The sequence below is a fragment of the Pistacia vera genome, unplaced genomic scaffold (assembly GCF_008641045.1).
Source record: "Pistacia vera cultivar Batoury unplaced genomic scaffold, PisVer_v2 Contig37, whole genome shotgun sequence".
Taxonomy (NCBI): Eukaryota; Viridiplantae; Streptophyta; class Magnoliopsida; order Sapindales; family Anacardiaceae; genus Pistacia; species Pistacia vera.
Genome location: NW_022196190.1, coordinates 453808 through 473743, shown reverse-complemented (window position 1 = coordinate 473743; position 19936 = coordinate 453808). Strand labels below are relative to the sequence as shown.

Genomic DNA, 19936 nt, shown 5'->3' with positions numbered 1-19936 from the left:
TGATAGTTGGCATCAGGTTCGTCCACTTTACATTGTTGTGGAATAAAGAGATGAAACAGAACAAAACCATAACAATTAAGAAATTATCAAAAGAGAATAAAACCTTTATAATTTATTGGACAATAAAGTTCGCACTTATAAGGCTTTCTAGATTGCTCATTCAGCCGAAACAAAAAAAAAAAAAAAAAAATATATCATAAGTTCATAGTGAAGAAATTACTAGAACTAAAGGAATATAATCAAAGGAGTAATCATCATTGACTTAAGTCTTTAGGGATAAGATTTGGAATACTTCTATAGTTGTATTAAGAAAAGATGAATAAAGAGTATATTTTAATAAAAGCAATAACTTGTATGAAATAATTAAACATATATTTATAAAAGTATTCTCTTATTACAAAAAAGTTTTTAAAGAAACACTTGTCAAGCACTCTATTAAAAAGAATAACAGAAAACAGTCAATGTACGTTTAACTTAGTATATTTTAACCCAAACACTAGCCGTAATATTTGTGACCGTTTGAAAGCACTTTTGAATTAGCTAGAGCAACTGGTATAAAAATAATAATATGCTTTTAAAATATGTTTTAGTTAATTAAACTTATATAAAGCTTTATAAGACTTCTTGTGTGTGTGTATTTATATATATATATATATATACACACACACACGAAGTCTTACAAAGCTTTATGATACAACCTTCTACCGAAAAAAAAAAAAAAACAAAAGCTACAGAGGTGTGTAAAGAATAAGCTTAAAGCTCTTCCATATGTTCATATATCATGAAAGTTCAATTTGCCTTTCCGCCAACGCCAAGTATATATGCTTGTCAATTAAATCTGAAGATTGCTCAACCATTACATGCAACATGCTTTAATGGAAACGAGTCGACCAATTCAGTGCTATTACTGCAGGCAACGAGTCTCACCACGTAATTCAAATGAAAGACTAGTTGTTTGCCCAGGTTGTAACCTTGAAATAAAAGTAGAAAGATCAAACATTTTCGATAATTCAAGTACAGCAAATGAAGCGTATGGTCAAGTCAAAGGCTTCTGTCCAACGAAAAGTTTACAATATATGAACTTCATGAGAAAAAGAACTGAAACTAGCCCTAAAAGGACGTCTCTGAATAGTAAGCCGTCTCCTCTTCAGAGGTCGCCCCCGACTCGACCAAAGAAGCGTGCTGTGCTTTGCGGAGTCAGCTACAAGGAAACTAAGTACAAGCTTAAAGGAACTATCAATGATGTGAAGAACATGAGGGATCTGTTGATCACCAAGTTCGGATATCAGTCCGAGGGCATTCTTGTACTCACAGGTAAAATTCCTTTTATTTAATTTTAAGCTTTTATATTTTGGATATACTTATTTCTCCTTAATGACTTTTGATCTTTACATTTATGATAATATTAGTCTAATATTCTTGGAAAATTAAATGGCCCAGTGGATGGCAAAAATAAGTTAGTGGAACTCTATCGCTTCCCCAACCAATGCCAAATGCTAGTTGGTCTTAAACTTAAGCTAGCCCTAGAAAATAAAAGTAATAAAGCATTAACGATGCAGCCTGGCTTGCGTAATACACATGTTTCGAAACTATTATACCATGTCATAATTATGGGAAAAGTACAAATTTACCTTTAGGTTTAGGCCCATAGTTTCTTATATTATTCATTAAAAGTTTAGAGTTATTATTAATGTAAGACCATTATTTTCATTAAAAAAAACTTAATGAAAAAAGAATTCAAGTTCTAAAGTTAGTATTAACCAGAGTTAAATTAGTAATTTTATCATTGTTACTATTACTAAAGTCAAATTTTTTTTTTTTATTTTTTTTTTTTTAAGAGTGATTCTATTATCAGCTTGGGTTTGCACATATATAGCTAACTTGATAATTATAATTTATCAAAATGTACAAGTTTTATTTAAAAAACAAATCTAGTCGTAAAACCTAATGGCTTCTCAATTATACTCATAATGGAAAAAAAAAAAACTAATATATTCATAATATTTAACGTAGATTTAGTAGTTTAACACATTTCATCTATTTTTGTTTTTGTTTTTGTTATTTTTACTAAGGGCAATTAGATTAAGTCATGTGATTTGATAACTAAATCTATCTTTTAAACAAATCCTTAACATTTTGGGAATTAAAATTAGTAAAAATAGCTATATATGTAAATATTTCTTTGTCTAATTAGATTCATTATGATCAATTTTTTTTGCCTAACTACAATTTTATCCTCTTCTAAAATGATTAAGTATGACAAAATTAAAAATAATAACAATCTAGGTATACAATCATTAAAAAAAAAAAAAAAAAAAAAATTTCCCCATTCCATATTTCAATCAAATAGTTGAAATTTAATGTAAACTTCGTTAGAAAAGGCCTGGAGATTTATAATTCCATGGTTTGAAATTAAAGATCCTAATCCGGATCAATGTATTTATATATTTTGTTTGCAGAAGATGAAGAAGAAGAACACCATCCAACGAAGAAGAACATCGAGAAGGCCTTGAAATGGCTTGTGAAGGATTGCGAAAAAGGTGAATCACTTGTATTCTACTTCTCAGGCCATGGCTTACGACAACCTGATTTTAATGGTGATGAAATTGATGGGTTTGATGAGACAATTTGTCCTGTTGATTTTATGAAAGAAGGGATGATTCTTGATAATTATATCAATACCACCATTGTTAAGCCTCTCATTCAAGGTGTTACGCTTCATGCCATTGTTGATGCTTGTCATAGTGGCACAATTCTCGATTTGGTATATATTTACAATAGAAAGACGTAAGTTTTTCATCCACTTAATGATACTCATTCTTGTCATTTTTCATACTTTTTATGCACTCTGAAATTCTTGGTTAAAAATATTCAGGAGAAAATGGGAAGAAAATATACCTCCATCTGGTGTTAACAAAGCCACAAATGGTGGCTTAGCAATTAGTCTCAGTGCTTGTGAAGATGATCAAGTGGCTTCCGACACTTCTGTAAGTGATGTTATTAATTTTAGCATTGAAATCGAAACATAACATTTATTTTTTTAATAACAAAATTAGTTAAAATGTAGACTCCCTGAGGTTGAGGTACTAACAAAAATTCCCTTGAAGTTTCTAAAATAAAAAAAATTTCTCTACAATCAGGGAATGTTAGTGAGCTGTTAGAATTTATACTATTATGATTTAATAAATATTTACCAATTTGCCCTTAACCATTTAGTTTAACACCTAAAACTTAATGAAAGGGGAATTTTCATTATTTTATAAACATCAGGGGTTTTTTTGTCATATTATCGTACCTCGGGGTGATTAATGTTATTATATCTTACAAAATTAATTAATTAACCTAATAATTATAATATCAAACATATTTTGTCATAGCCTTTTACCCCTTTTGAGCATTTAAAGTGCATATCATTTTCATAAATGTACAACATTCAACATTTCTCAGCTAACTTATGTATTAACAAATATATGCAGGCATTCACAAGAAAGACAATGAATGGTGTCTTGACTTTCATATTGATAGATATAGTCAAGAAATATCCAGGATTAACATATGGAGATTTACTTGACCTGATTCAAGAGACCATTGATGAAGTTAATAGTAGTCGATGTCTTATTAGCTCTAACTTCTTCAAGAAATTTTTTAACAACAGAATAACACAGGTGAGCTTTCTTTCATAAGGTTTGAACATGTAGAGTACATTAAAGACTTGCTTTTCCCATCTTATAATAGAATAAGAACAAGTTGCACAAGCCAAATTTTTTTCTTTCAACAAAACTCTCTATCAAATATCATGGATTTAATATATGTTGTAGTTCATTACATTTTCATTTATTTTTTATTCATTATTTCCTTAAAAATTATGGTATTTATTTCTTTCATGGATTTACACAGAGGGTTCAACTTTCATCTTCGGAAATATTTAATGTTTCTAAAAGAACATTTAGACTCTGACGTACATGCTGGATAAATTTTCAAGAGTACAACATGACATAAATTGTTCGTTGTTGTTCAATAAACAAGATGTATGGTTGGATGTACTTCAACTCTCTGAACGTACAAATCATGTCTAGAATAAAGGTTACAAAAGAAATTGTATCTTTAAATTCCCATTTAAATCAATAATGAAGTTATTGGTAATCTTCCAAAAAAACATGTTTGATGCTTATAGGGCGACTTTATGGATTCGGTTGATGATCGTTTGTTTCTCTTAACTCATGTTGAATATTTATGCAGATTTTAATTTAATATAAATTGTTAAAATCATACCCTTGATCTTGGCTCAAGTAAACGATCCTATTATATTATTTTTTTGTTTCCGCTGCGTATACGGGACCGTTTACTAACACTTAGGATGGTAGAACCGTAATGAGGGCATCCAGTATTTTAAATCTTGATAGTGAGAACCCTATGATCACATATGGTGGCCATTCTAGAAATGTCCATAGCCCAGTATTATTCTAACCATGGACACAGATAATATGATAAGGCTATCATAGGGTTGAACGACCATGTCGAAAGGTAGTGACTGATCTCACTTGTCAAGGTTGTTTGTTGACAACCTAGTGCTACACATAGGTGCTTGCTGTAGGCAAGTTCACTGGATAGACCCACCAAAGGATTCCATATGGATGGAAACCCCAGTGTCTATGGAATAAATCCTCTAACGAATGATGTTGCATGTGATCCTTAGACTTGAGATCACCAAAGCGCATTGTGCACCGATTGGTGTAGTTTGACACTAGGCCAACGTAGTTCTATTTAGAGCTATCAATACGATAGTGATTGGCTACATCAAGGAGTGTATCAAGACTATTGTGCATCGAGAAAGGATTCATCACTCCCAGGTATGGGAGAAGTTATCTCACGACGCAGTTCAGTAAATGGCAATGACACTAAAGTTGTGGCCATAGTGGGATTGAGTTGTTGCTCAATTTAATTTATTATTCCGGTCATTGGTCTAATAATTGAATACAAAGATATCAAGGATAACTGAGGTTGACACTATTTCTGTACCTCAGCTTTGATGAGATAATAGATGATGAAAGAATTTGATTGCATGGTAACCATATTGTTGATAGGTAGCTATTTCGCTGAATCTGAATCTATTGGGTGGCCATGATGTCTTGCTAAGGGTCAATCTTGGTACGTGTGTAGTGAGACGATTTATTTGTGTCAATAAAGATACTACTCACTACCGATATGATAAGGAGCTTACGGATCACACACTTAGAAGACAGTTTAAGGATGGTGAATTTTTGGAAAGGTATATTTGTCTTTTAGATGAATTGGCATATTGGTAATTTTGCTGTGTAATTAAATTTACTGAGGTCGTAGCCTATGTCCAATTTTATTATTAAAGTAATTTAGCAAAATTATAAATTTAATTATTAGAATTAATATTAATATTTAACTAAATAATTAAGTTGTGTTAATATGGAATTCTACCTAATGTTGGGTTGATGCTAAACCTCAGGGGTGGAATGGATATTTTACTTTATTATATAAGTAAAGAAAAATTAGGTTTTCTAACCCAATTTCATTCTTGGCCGTGGAGAGCCTTTTTTAAGAGAAATATTTCTCTCCTTTTTGTTAGGAAACGATCAAGTCATGACAGCGGAAAACAAAAATATATAATTGTAAATCGTTCCCTTAGAACCAAGATCAGGGCACAAATTTTACAGATTATACGTTAAATCAAAATCTGCAATAAAATCATACTAGAGTTAAGAATTCATACGCACGGTTGGAGGCTCCTTCAAACTTGTCTCTGAATGAGCTTCTCTACCGATCCAAGAGTAGGATCGAACTAGCGGTAGTCCACATGAAGATAACCCGAAGAACTAAAAATGGATTTGCTAGATCCTCTTTAGCCTTAAGAACCAAGAACAAGAATCAAATGAAAATTTTGATTCAATCAAATGTGAAGTGGCGTGGGTAGAGAGAAAAAGGGGCTGGAGGGTTTTTTTTTTCAATGAATATAATAAGACTTAATCAAGAATCAATTAATTCATGGAACACATGCACTTATATGGTGCATGTGAAACCCTATTCCACTTAGGAATAGGCTTAGGCACCAACCCAAACAGCCCCTATGTCCAAACAGCCCCATTTAGATATTTTTATTTTAATTATTATTACTTCAATTAAATTCAATTAGTATATATAAAATATATTAACATTTAATAATAACAATAATTTATTTAAATATATGCGTACACATAGTGGTTTGATTAAAGTCATGATGATGGAAGGCATTTCATGTGACTTAATATACTTTATTTGAGGGTTTTTATTTTACGTCTCACCAATTTATTATCTTTATTAGAATGTCATTTGATCGGCATGTAATTAAACATTCAACCTTAGCATGCATTATAAACAAAAATTAAACATGCCAGTACATGGCCCACTAAAATCAATTTCCTCAAACCTAGAGGAATCGGTAGGTCAACCTAGGGTTTAAAAGATAAAACTTGGGTTTTCAAGTTATTCCTCTTCATTGCTCCTTCGTTTCTTCATCACGATCATTACAAAGATTTTCATAAAAATCCTATTCTAATTTACATCAATAAAATAGAAACCTCGCGTTACATACGAGGGGAGTGAGTGAGAAGAAGAAATACACGGAGATATAAGAGAGAGGCAGGACACGCAGGTCCTATTTGTTTATAAAATTACAAAGAAACCCAAAATAAAAATAAACAATAGGTCTAAGGCTCATGTACCGGGCACCATGCAATTATCAAACAATAACATTGCATACATTCAAGAACATCAATTTTGAATTGGGTGGGTGAAATTATTAAATTACCCTCTTGGATGTGCAGAATAATTATTGGTTAAGGTTTTGGAATATTGTAGTTTCGTCCCATTGCGTAAAAACGCGACTGCTCCAATAGCACGCTTGCTGCAGCGAACATCAAAATCATCACGATCGCCGCGGCGAAGGTTTAATTCGCCGTGGCGATCGTGAATAGTTAGCGAGCTTCAGTATCACTCGTTTATAATCAATATAGGAAATCAATCAATTCAATTTAATTAAAACATATATTATCAAAACCCTAGGCTTTGATACCATTGTTAGTAAATCGATGATATATGGCAGCAGAAAAACAAAAAAAAAAAAAATTGTTCATCGATTACTATTATTACAAAGATCAGAGTCTAATGAATATATATGTTTTACATGCTTATAATCAAAATAATATAAAATCCATACAAGGATTCGTTTATACCTGCGTTTGGAGGCTCTTTCTCTGGATACTGAAATTTTGCTAATCAATCCAAGTAAGGACTACACGAACGTTGATCCACACGAAGACATGATCACTCACAATTGATTTAATTTGCTAGATTAAATCAATGCTCTAAAGATTAATGGTGTGCCAAATTTTAAAGAAAAATTCACTCTTTTCTCTTTAGCGAAAACGTGGGGGGGCTAGGGTTTTAATTGTGTTGTTTTGTTTTATTTTAATTGCACCTTTTATAGTGTAGCTAAAATAAAACCCTATTCCTTTACTTGAATAGCATCAACCCAATAACCAAACATTTCAATTATGGTATTTTAATTATTAATTATTATTATTATTATTATTAGATACCACAAATATTAATATATTTAAAATATATTAACATTAATAATAATAATAATAATAATAATAATAATAATAATAATAATAATAATAATAATAATAATCCATTTAAATACATGCACACACACATATTTAAATATAATCTCACCAATTTTAATATCAATATCAAAATTGAATATAGGCAACAACCTCAACAAATTTAATTCCACTGTGAGATTACCAAAATACCCTTTCGTCTTAAAAGACAAAAATGCCCCTTTCACACATTAATCCTTAAACTGTCTCTTTATGTGTGTGACCCATAGGCTTCTCATCATATCGGCAATGAGTAGTCTCGCGATTGGCACCAATCAGTTGTCTCACTAAACATAGACCAAGACTGGCCTCTAGCAAGGAATCATGGCCACCCGATAGATTCAGATTCAGCAAAATAGCTACCTATCAATGATATGGTTACTGTGCAATCAAATCCTTTCATCATTCGTTATCTCATCAAGGTTGAGGTACATAAATAGTGTCAACCTTAGATATCCTTGATATCTTTGTATTCAGTTGTTAGACCAATAACCAAGATAATAAATTGGATTAAGCGATAACTCAATCCCACTGTGGCCACAAATTTAGTATCATTGGCATTTACTGAATTACGTACTGAGATAACTTCTCTCACACCCGGGAGTGATGAATCCTTTGTCAATCTACCATAGTCTTGATACACTTCTCGATGTAGCCAATCACTACCATTCTGATAGCTATGAATAGAACTATGTTGGGCTAGTGTCAAACTACACCAATTGGTGCACAAGGCGCTCCGGTGATCTCAAGTCTAAGGATCACATACACCACCATCCATTAAAGGATTTATTCCACAGACACTAGGGTTACCATCTATGTGGAATCCTCTAGTGGGTCTATCCGATGAACTCGCTTATGACAAGCATCCATGTGTAGCTCTAGGTTGTCAACTAATATCCTTGACAAGTGAGATCAGTCACTGTCTTGCGACAAGGTCGTTCAACACTATGATAGCCTTACCGTATTATATATGTCCTTGGTCAGAATAATACTGGGGCTATGGACATTTCTAGAACGGCCACCATATGTGCTCATAGGGTTTTCACTATCAAGATTTGAAACACTTGATACCCTCATCACAGCTCTACCATCCTAAAGACATATATCAATACATACAATTATGATTTACATGATGTAGGAGAAAATGCCTTTTATTGATAAATAAACATTATTACAAAGAGTCAATTCTACAATAATTAATTGGCTCTAGGGCACCTACTTTAACATGTGTGGCATGATGTATGGTATCCTTTAGGATCGTTACATGAGTTTGTACCTTTAGAACTTTTTATGAGTCCAGGTTGGGCCATAGAGTCAGGGTTAGTGATGTAATTGAGGATGGATAGTGGGTATGGCCAGAAGATTTTCAGGAGACCTTTCCTCAAGTGGTTAGTCAAGCTCCCCGAATTCCTAAGGTTAATTTCTAAGAGTTGGTTACTAGAGGACTAAGGATGGAAGGAAAGTAGAATTCTCTTCTTGGCAGACTTGGTGTGATATTTCCTTAGTGAGGACTCTGATGCCTTAGTGTTCCTTTCTTTGGACATGAACTTGTATCCCTCGCCATTTGTTCATCTTGTGGTTAGCTAGCAAGTGCAAATTACTTGCATAAGACAAGATGAGGGCTTGGTTGGGTTCGAAGGGTCTGAAGTGTGCACTGTGTAATGGTTCTCTGGATTCTCATGATCACCTCTTCTTTGCGTGTTTGTTTGCTAGTGTAATTTGGTGCTCGTTCAATCTAAAGGCAATCTTTGGATTTCCCTAGATGGATGGGACAACATAATTTCCTAGTGTGTGGAAAATTTTAAAGGTAAAAGTATAACCGCAGTCATTCAGTGTCTTTTGTTTGGGGCAGTTATCTATTTTGTGTGGTAGGAATGAAATTTTTGGTTTTTTAAGGGCAAACGAAGGAGTCGTGAGTGTGTGGGTGGGTGATTAGTGCTTGGAAGTGCACTCATACTTAGTGCTTTTTAAGGGTATTTTGTGAGGGAATTAGGTTTAATTGGTTAATTTTACTTAATTCTATATCTCTTTTGTTTTCTAGAATCACAGGTAAGTTTTGTGAATTTTTAGGTGTTTAGGTGCTTAAAATGATGATTTCAATCATGGACATTGAAGAGGAAAGAATCATAATCGTGTAGGAACAAACGGTTCGAGAATTGGAGCTCAAACGAAGAAGTTATGAATTTTTGAAGACTGTTTGCCGCAACATAACTATTCATGCGCTGCAGTGGCACTATTCCCATGCTGCAACATAAAAAAGTTTCAAAATGGACAGAAACTTCATGCCGCAGCGCCACTAAATCATGCCAAGGCAAACTTCATGAATTTTATGTTCGGGAATTTTTCTACCAGAACGCGCTGCACACAAATTTGCATAAATTGAGTTACACAACTCCGATTGACCTAATTCTAGTGGCGTTTATAGATAAGAGACAAAGATAAAAAATTTATGTTTTGATTGTGATCCAGTTCGACCTATAAGATTGTTAAAAAGTGATCCGAAAGTTATGTCAGACAAGTAGTTCTAGAACATGTTTCAATGTTTCTACAATAACTTGAGCTATAGACCTCGAATTTGGATGATTATTGAAGAGTTGGAAAGATTATTTTAAGACCACAATTAATATGTTCACAACTTTTCCAGATTCAAAAGCTATCTTGTTCTATTTTGGAGACCTTTTGCTGCTCGTGTGAAGGAATCCTAATTTCATTAGGATTCTCTTATTCTATTTTGCCTAGAACTGAATTTTATTCTCCTATTTTGTCTAGGATTTTTCCCCTAACTTTCCTACAACCCTAGCACTATAAAAGGATGTCTTTAGGTATTTTTAGAGAAGACTTTTACTTCAACTTTGAGGGAATTGGAGGCAAGGAGAAGAGATCTACCTAGGGTTTCATCTTTTTCCCTTGTACTTCATCTTTTTGAAGGGTTTGAGGTTTGATTTCCCAATTAGTATGTGTAACTAAACTCTTTACTAGGCATCCAATGTAACCTAATTTGAAGGCTTTATGCCATTATCAATTCTATGTGTTTATCAATTCAATGTTATTCTTGATTCATTCATTTTGCTTAATTCAGTCTTTAATTGATATTATTGCTTGATCACCTTTAATGTGGATTAATAGGTTGTATGTATTAAGATTAGACATTATGTGTTAATCTTAGTTAGCTCATGTGAATGAATGATTTGTATATTGTGCATACACCCTGATAGAATGCGAATTGGTTCATGATTTCATGAATGATTAGTATTTGTGCATATGCCCTGACAGATGCGCCTTCATTCATGATTTGAGTGCTCTTGTGTTTAATGGAATTTTAGTCATTAGGCTAGACTATACACTCTAGCTGGTCTTGTGTTAAAGATACTAGGTTAATCTCGAATGCCTTACGGTAATACCTTAATTAAGTGAGTGCGAACCCTAGAGAATGAATTGAGATACAATAGGTTGATGATTGACATAAGGTTGGATAATTATGGTGAAACTGGATACCTAGGTTTTAGTTAATTGGTTTTTAAATCAGCTTAGTGTTTGTTCTTTGTCAGTTTGTTTAGTATTAGTTATTTTTACTTTAAGTTGGTTACCTAATCAATGCTTTTGAATTATTTAAGTTTATTTGTCTTAATTAAGGCACAATTAATTATGATCAATTGAGTGCTTACAAATCTCTATGGGATCGACCCTTGCATGTGCACACTTTATTGTAGTTGTGATTTGTATACTTGCGAGGATTAAAATTGTTCATCAATGGGGCAACAGGTTTTTGAAACTGTGAGACTTAAACTATATAGCCTCAGATTCAAAGGCAATGCCAAGGGCCGCAAAGTGGTGGAAGATTGGGATTTGCCTTTGAATTGTATTGATGATGGTTTGCGAAGAAATTCTTAAGATTTTGATTATGTGTGTTCCAATTTCTACGATTTGTGTAGGGAATTGTGTGAAGTTTATGCTTTTTACAACTTGTGCAGCTTTAATAGTGTTTTGTGTAGCGCTTTTCCAAGAGAATGGGGTAGTATGCGCTGTCTATTGTATTCTGAGTAGGGCTTCCTTTTCTGAAGTAGCAGCTAGAATGGTGCACTGCAAAATGCATGCAACCTGTACAGTCTTTAATGAGTTGGAAGTGAAGTCTGTACAGTTTGCAATCTAGGTAGTTTTTTTTGTTTTCTATGCAGTTATTTGTGTTGGATGAGAAGCTTGTTTTTGTGGCTCCGTGGGTGTGTGCAGTAACTGGCTATGGTGCAAGGTCAAACAATTTCAAGACTGTTTGGAAAAGCAGCACAGCAGGAAACTGCATTCTTCTTGTTTCTAGGAGATCCTGTGTAGGTAGAGATGTCAGGTTTTGGTGTCTGGATCCAACAAGGGAGATCCAAGGTAAATTGCGTATATTTCTGGAGTTACAAATCAGCAGATTGTTCTCCTTAGCAGTCTCCAGGGGGTTGGGTATGATGGGCATGGAGATTGGGCCTGTTGGAGTTGCAACAATTGGGATGCTCTTTAGGATGTTGTAGATGGGATATTTTTGGGTTTATACAGTATCTCAGGAGTTGCAACTAGCAGATTGCAGGTTGACCAGATTCTTGAAATATCTGTGCAATATGTGTTTCAAACAAGAGAAGTCTTGAGGGAAATACAGTATTTTTTTTAGATGTGTGTAAAACCCTATATGGCAAATACTCCTAGAGGGGGGTAAATAGGAGTTGATAAAAATAAATGCGGAATTAAAAACTTCAACTACCCCAAGGATTATGAACAAAGAATATAAATAAATAGATATGAGCAATAAATATGCACCACAATGCTTAAATCAATAATGTGCAATAAATGTAAGAATTCAAAGAGCAATAAAGTAAATGAGATAAGGAAAGAGAAATACTCAGAGATTTATAGTGGTTCGGAGCTTTGATCAAGAGCCTCCTACATCCACTTCTTCAAGGCAACCTCTTTGAAGTTTCACTAGACTTGAATTTCACCAATACAATAGTTCTCATAGGGTTTCACCTCCACAATAATTTGATAGGATTTTGCCTCTAGATTTATGATGAACAAATTTACTTCCTCGAAAGTGCAAAAATCTATATCATAGTATAGATGCAAATGCAAGGGTCGATTCCATCGGGATTTGTAAGCCAACCAATTAACCAAAACCTAGGTATCCAATTTCACCATAATTTGCCAGCTTTATGTTATTGATCATGCTATGGCTATCTCAATTCTTTGTCTAGGGTTCGTACTCTTGTAACTAAGGTATTACTGTAAATCGTTGGGGATTAACCTAGTGTTTTTAACACTAAACCAACTAGGGTGTATAGTCTAGCCTAATGATTAAAAACACATTAAGAATAAGAGTACTAGAAATCAAGAACCAATTTGCATCTGTCAAAGCGTATGCACAAACACAAACCATCCATTCACAAGAGCTATCTAAGCCTAGCATATGGCGATGCCTAATCCTAACTCATACAATCTATCAATTCACATCAAAGGTTGTCACACAATAATGGTGATTAACAATTGAAATTAAGTGCAATGAATGAATCAAGAACACAATAGAGTTGATAAACCAATAGCCTTGATTAAACCATAAAGCCTTCAAATTAGGCTACGTCGGATCACTAGTGGAGAGTTTAGTTACACATAATTAGCAAGAAAGCAAACCTCAACTTCCCCTAAAAGCATGAAGATCAAAGACTTGATTACAAACCCTAGGGAGAGTCTCCTCCTCTTCCTTGAAAACCCTCTCCTAATTTTAATTGATATTATAAACCCTAGGTCCCCTAAAATATTGCTAAGGTCCTTTTATTTATAGTAGTAAGGTCGTGAGGGTATTATGGTAACAAGTCACACTTCCATTAAAAACACATAATAACACATATGCTTGTTTCCATGCATTGATGTAAATTTTGGATTAATTTTTAACCATCTACCAGGTCGAACTAGATCACAATCAAAATGTGAAAGTTGTAGCTTTGTCTCTTAGCTTTAGAACGTCACTAGAATAAAGTCAATTGGAGTTGTGTAGCTCAATTTATATCTATTTTCGTGTAGCATGTTCTGGCAGAAAAACTCCCAAGCATAAAATTCATGAACTGTGCCAAGGCACATGAATAGTTCCACCGCTGCATGAACTTTCTACCCACTTGCCATTTTGCAACCTTTTACACTGCAGACAATCTTCAAAAATTATAACTTCTTCGTTTGAGCTTCGATTCTCGAACCGTTTATTCCTACATGATTCTGATTCTTTACTCTTTAATGTGCATGCTTGAAATCCTCATTTTTCAGCACCTAAATACTTGAAAATTCACAAAACATACCCATAATATAGAAAACAAGAGAGATAAAGAAATTAAGTAAAATTAACCAATTGAACCTAATTTCCACACAAAATGCCCTTAAAATCACTAAGTGTGAGTGCACTGTCAAGCACTCATCAATTTAAAGGATTTCACTCTTAGTTTTACAGGACGTCGCCCATAAGATGAATAAAAATGTTTTTTTGTGAATGACTGCCTCTAAGCTAGGTTGATACACAATATGGTTTCAAGTTTCTCTCTAAGGATATATGTTTTAGTACAATGAGAGAGTAAATGATGTTCAAGAATAAGCCTTTTTATTTCAAGGTTGATTTAATGTTGTTTGCTCTGTTCCCTCTCCTTCTTTCTTCTTCAAAGTGGAATTTTATACTTTGATTTGAAAATATAGTCGTTTATAGCCATTGCTTCATTTAATGCACTATTGCAGCTTTTTGCAAAACTACACCAGTGGAACGAGCGTTCCACTATCGCGAACGATCATTCCTGACACCAATGGTCATTTTTCTTTGAAAATTAGGGTTCAGGATGGTCATTCCCCTACTTGGAATGATCGTTCCCCTACTTGGGATTATCGTTCCCCTATCTCAAACGGGTGTTCTTTTTACGAAACGGCCGTTCCAACTTGATCACCAAATCTTCCAGAATGTGGAGCGGGCTCTGGAACAAGGTTATTCTTCTGCAATGACTTTTCGTCATTGATGTAGAATGAATTAAAGTGCAAGCTATATATAATTAGAGAGCTTTTTCAGTCAACTTTCTTACGCATTTTACAGAGTTGAATTTGGAATTGGCTAAAGAAAGTTATAGCCCAATTTTTACAACCTGTCCAGATTTTCCAGAAGTGCGAACGACTTCATGGAACGAGGTCGTTCCTTCATGGAATGATCTTGATGAAATCTAGAACGGGCGTTCTTCGAGGTCACTCGGATCTGACTCTTTGATTTCCCAAAAACTTGACTTTAGCTCGAATCTTTGAAGTCCAAAGTCTTTGATTGATATGGAACGGTCTGGAGGAACAGGCGTTCCATCTGGTCATTCCATCTTCAATTAAGTGTATGTGCCTTTTGCTTTAAAATCTTCAGATGTGCTTGGAATAGCTTACTGGAACAAGCATTCTCTTTGGAACAGCTTGGCTAGAAGATGCTTCATTTTGGAAAAATGTTGAACGGAATCATGGAACGATGTCGTTCCAACTTGGAACAGCTTGACTGGGAGTTATTTTTCGAAATAACTAAATGGAACAGGCGTTCCATTTGCGTGAACAATCGTTCCATCTGGAAATCTTCATTTTCATTTTTTTTTTTTTTTTTATGACTTATCATATGTTTGCACATTTTGTTAGTTCTTAACCAATCTTTTGATTAGTTTTGGCACATCAAAACATATGAAGACTCAACAATGTAGGGCAGTAGCAGGCTTAGCCCCCTTTGCAATATGCAAGTTATGCAGTTGGTGTAATTTGCAATTTGGGCAGTTTTATGCAGTTGTTTGTGTAGTGCCTTTCCTAGGGCTGCAGCTAGATGGATACACTTTTTGCAGATTCCGGGAGATTTGTGCAACTGGTGTAGAGGGTTGGGTGCTGGATATGCAGCTTGGGAATACTGTAGACTATGCTATGTGCATATTGACCAGTTGTACATGGTGCAGACTGTCTTTGCAGTTTTCAGGAGTCTTGGGCAGTATGTACAGTTCCTAGGAGATTGTATAGACAGGGAAAAATTTTGGGCTTGTGGGAGCTACAGCAGCTGGGGTGGTGCTTCAAATGTTGCTACTCTGGCTGGTAGTGTAGATTTGGAGGTGCAATTTAATTACTACATGATAGTGGTTCGCGGAAGAGGTTTACAGGGGTTTAACTATTGGAAGAGGCCTGCTGGTGTTGTTGCATCAAAAGGGTAGTACGATCTGGTGTTATAGATGGAAGGCTACATCTTCTGCAGTATTAACTATTGGAAACGACCTGGTGGCGCAGCTACAATAAAAGTGTAGTCTGCTCTAGTGCTATAGATGGAAGGCTGCATCTTCTGCAGTATCCGGGAGTGGAGAGTGGAAATGTTCTATCTGCTAGTTTCTGGAAGGTGGCAGCCTTCACAAGGAACCTCTTGAGTTTGCAGATATGTATGGTGTTGAAGCTAGTATGTTGTAGTTTCAAGTTCTGGGGAGCTCATTTGCAGTCTGTTGTTACTTTAGAGGAGATCAACGGGAATTCTCAGGTGGTTTACTGCGATTATCTGCTGCATCTAGAAAAGTGCTACAGTTTGTGTTGTGCTCTGGATGATGGTAGCAAACACAAGGGATTTTTGGAGAGCAGCAATAGCATTATGCATTTTTTTGTGCTCTTTTGGGTTGGTTCATTCAGGTTTGTGTCTACTATAACTTATGATGCCCTTGGATGAGTATTGCAATTAGGATGGTGGCTAATTTGTAGGCAGAGAAGGCTAGGCAAGATGGAGCTGCAGTTTGAATACTACAGTTTTAGCTGTGTTTGGGAGAGATTGGCAATGGTCTGTTGTGGCATGTAGATATTCTAGAGGTGCTAATTCATTGCTGATGTTTTTGCTTTAGTGTTTTTGTTTGCATGACATAAAGCTTTTAAGGTTGTAAAGTTTGGTCCTTTGTTAGTGGGTATAAATAATTAAGATATTTGGTTAAGAATAATAAAATATTATCGACAGAGGCTTTTATTGAATTACCCTTCCTTTTTAATATCATTATAATAATAATAATATTATTATCATTATTTAAATAAATTCTTTTAACCCCCTATATTTGAGAATTTAGCTAAAACACCCCCAACAACAAAGTTTAAATTTTAACAAAATACCCCCAACCACCGAAGCCGACTGTCAGCCACTAGTATCAGTCATCAAAACGATGCACGATCAGCAAGATTAGGCTAGTCGTGTGCCGTTTTGGCTGTTTTTGGCCAAATTGAAGGCCGAAAATAGCTAGATCACTATGGATCTAGCTGAAAACAACTAGATCACTGTGGACCTGATCGGAAACAGCCAAAATGGCAGATCTATTTTGGCCGTTTCCGACAAGATCCATGGCGATATGGTCGTTTTCAGCCTTCGATCTGGCCAAAAACAGCCAGATCGATGCACAGTCGGCTAGATCCCACCGGTCGTGCGTCAATCTAGCGACTATTGCCAGTGGCTGGCGGTGGTCTTTGGTGGCTAAGAGTATTTTGTTAACTTTTAAACTTTTGTGACTGGGGTGTTTTAGCTAAATTTTAAAATGTAGTGAGTCTGCGTTGATTGTTATTTAATAGACATTTGAGGAAAATTGTGTCTGGAATGGTATTTAATTAAGGGTAAAATGGGTATAAAATTAAGATTACCCCGATAATCTTTAAATACCACCCTCTCAGGAGGTAATCTGATTACCCCCTATTTAACCCACAGTAATCACTATTGGTATTGAAAGATTACCGAAATCTTTTATTACTTGATAACCAAACAAGGGAATGTTCGGAATTAAAGATAAATTAGTGGAGTTATCTTTCTAGAGCCCTAACCAAACACACCCTGAGAGTTAAAAAAAGTGGTGAGTTTATCAAGACAATGTTCAATGACTAAACTCAACAACTCAAGAAAGATAAAGATGTTACTAAACAATATGATTTGAAAAGAGAAATAAATGCATCCAACTTGTAAACAATAAGTGTGAATAATAAATCCAAGAACAAATGCAATAAATTATGCTCAACGAACAACAATGCAATGTAATAAAGAGTTGAGAGAGACAGAGACAGAGACAGAAATGCTTAGTAATTTATAGTGGTTCGAAGCTATATCCGCAAGCCTCCTACATCCACTTTTTCAAGACAACCTCCTTGAAGTTCTACTAGAATATGATTTTGCCCATACAATAGTTTTCACAAGGATTTTCACCTCACACACATAGATTTACAAGATTGCACCTAGTTTTACAGGATTTCGTTACTAAGGAAAGGATTTAAAGTTGTTTGTGACTGATTTCCTCTTTCAAGTAGGCTTTTACACACAATAAGAACAAATGATCTTTCAAAGGTTTACAAGATGAGTACAAGTGAGATTATTGATTTGGATTTTAAGCTCTAGGGATTATGTTAGGATGTTTTTCTTATTCTTCTCTTTAAAATAACCCAAGAGCATTGAACTTTTATATCCCAAAAAGAATTAGCCGTTGCATCATTTAATGCATTTTTGATAAAGCTGCAGAACCCAGAAGAACGGTCATTCCATAATTGCGAACGGTCGTTCCTGATACAACAGTCATATTTTTCATATCCAGGTCAACTTGAACGGTCATTCCTCTATTCCGTATGATCATGCAAGACCACTTCACAATCATTCTACCACGCAGAAAGATTACATCTAAATGTTCTTCCAAATCTTCTTAAATTTCCAAAGGAATGAACGACCTCTTTAGAAACGAACGGTCATTCCACCATAAGGAACAGTCGTTCCAATGTTGAATTTTGAGTTTTGACTTGGACCTTTGAGATGAAGTCAAAGCACGAAGTGTTCTAGATTTGAATTATCTTAACTTTTAAACTTGGACACGGTCGTGCGAGTGCAGTCTGGTCGTGCGAGTGCCACTTCAAATTGGCAGAGTGACTAACGACCAAGAGGAACGATGTCATGCGATATTTCATAGCAACTTTCTCTTAAAGAACGGTCGTGCCTTGATGACGCATGGTCGTACCTAAACAGAAATTTGCTTATGCACTATTGAACCACATGTTAAACCTGTTTTGGTTTGATTATGACTTGAGTCATACCTTAACATGTTATGGTTAGTGTTCAATCAACTTTTTAGATAGTTTTGGCACATCAAAACATATGAGAGGTCAACATATATCTTTATTTTTTTATTTTATTACCGGGTTTACCCAAAAAAAATTAGGGTTTATGAAATAATAGTGGCATGTCAAAAGTATTTGTAAATAATAGAAAATTAAAGTTAATTTTAATAATTTAAATTTTATTAAAAAGTGGGGCTTCTTTAGTCCATTAATGTGATGCCCATAGATCCACTCTTTCTTAATTTTATCTTATCTTTTAAAAATTAAAACTAGATAACTCACATATTTCTTTTTCTTTTTCTTTTTCTTTTTCTTTTTTGTTAGTATAGATATTAGACTAGGAAAACATTTTTGTTAGTCAATTACCTATTATTCTTTAGCTTCAGTTTATAATGATTTATAAAAATTATTTTAAATCAGTTTATTTTGATTTTATAATAATCATGCTTAATTTAATTAGATTCATCTATAAATTATCATTTTGGTTCAATGATGATAAATCTAATGACATACAAGCATGATCCTTGTAGGAGAATAAAAAGACGTTCTTACTAAAGAATTAATTTGCGTGTGTTCCAAAATAATGTTCATGTTATGAATACAATTAATTTAAGTTAAGTAAAAAAAATTAATTAAAAAAATATATTTGAAATGTATATGCTTGTAATTATAGATTAAATAAAAATAAAATATGAATCTACATAAAAAATTCAACAACATTTTTCTGTTTTTATGTTTCATAATCTAAAATTCTTGTTCTATGTTTATGGCTACACGTAATACTACAATACAATGTCTGATGAGGGAAAAAAATTAGCTTAGGTCTAATGTTTTTTTTTTTTTTGTTGACGGGAGTGTTCGGGCCAGCTTGTGCGCGCCTCAACTAATCCCTTAGGGCCCTAAAGTTGACAACCGAATAAGCTTCCAATAATCACTCTTATTAGTAGCAGGGTTAAATCGAACTCAAGCCTCTTGAGTAATACATCTAAGAGTCTTAATTGACCACTCTACTGCTTAGTGGTGGTTTAGTTGACCACTCGACCACCCAATAATGGTTGCTTAAGTCTAATTTAATGAAGCCTAATGAGAGAATTTATGATAAACGAGGCTAAAATATAAAATCAAGTTTCATAATGAATAGAAACATCAAACGGGAT

At 34.2% G+C, this 19936-nt stretch overlaps 1 protein-coding gene across 2 annotated transcripts; it reads left to right on the top strand.

Annotated features, from left to right (window-relative positions):
* Window positions 1-683: 683 nt before the first annotated feature.
* On the top strand, window positions 684-4188 carry LOC116140333 (metacaspase-1-like). Of its 2 annotated transcripts, none has more exons than XM_031425978.1 (5): window positions 684-1314; window positions 2463-2787; window positions 2876-2987; window positions 3477-3665; window positions 3898-4188. In XM_031425978.1, exons 1-5 carry the CDS (start codon window positions 861-863, stop codon window positions 3955-3957), a joined length of 1140 nt encoding a protein of 379 aa, XP_031281838.1. In that variant the 5' UTR covers window positions 684-860; the 3' UTR covers window positions 3958-4188. The 2 variants fall into 2 exon arrangements, with proteins under 2 accessions (XP_031281838.1, XP_031281837.1); XM_031425977.1 differs by having other exon boundaries at window positions 685-1314; window positions 2460-2787.
* Window positions 4189-19936: the final 15748 nt, after the last annotated feature.

Coding starts and splice junctions, on each gene's coding strand:
- LOC116140333 (XM_031425977.1), top strand. CDS start 861: ATGCAACATGCTTTAATGGAAACGAGTCGACCAATTCAGTGCTATTAC. Junction 1,315..2,459: donor GGGCATTCTTGTACTCACAG/GTAAAATTCCTT, acceptor TTTTGTTTGCAG/AAGATGAAGAAGAAGAACAC. Junction 2,988..3,476: donor AAGTGGCTTCCGACACTTCT/GTAAGTGATGTT, acceptor AAATATATGCAG/GCATTCACAAGAAAGACAAT.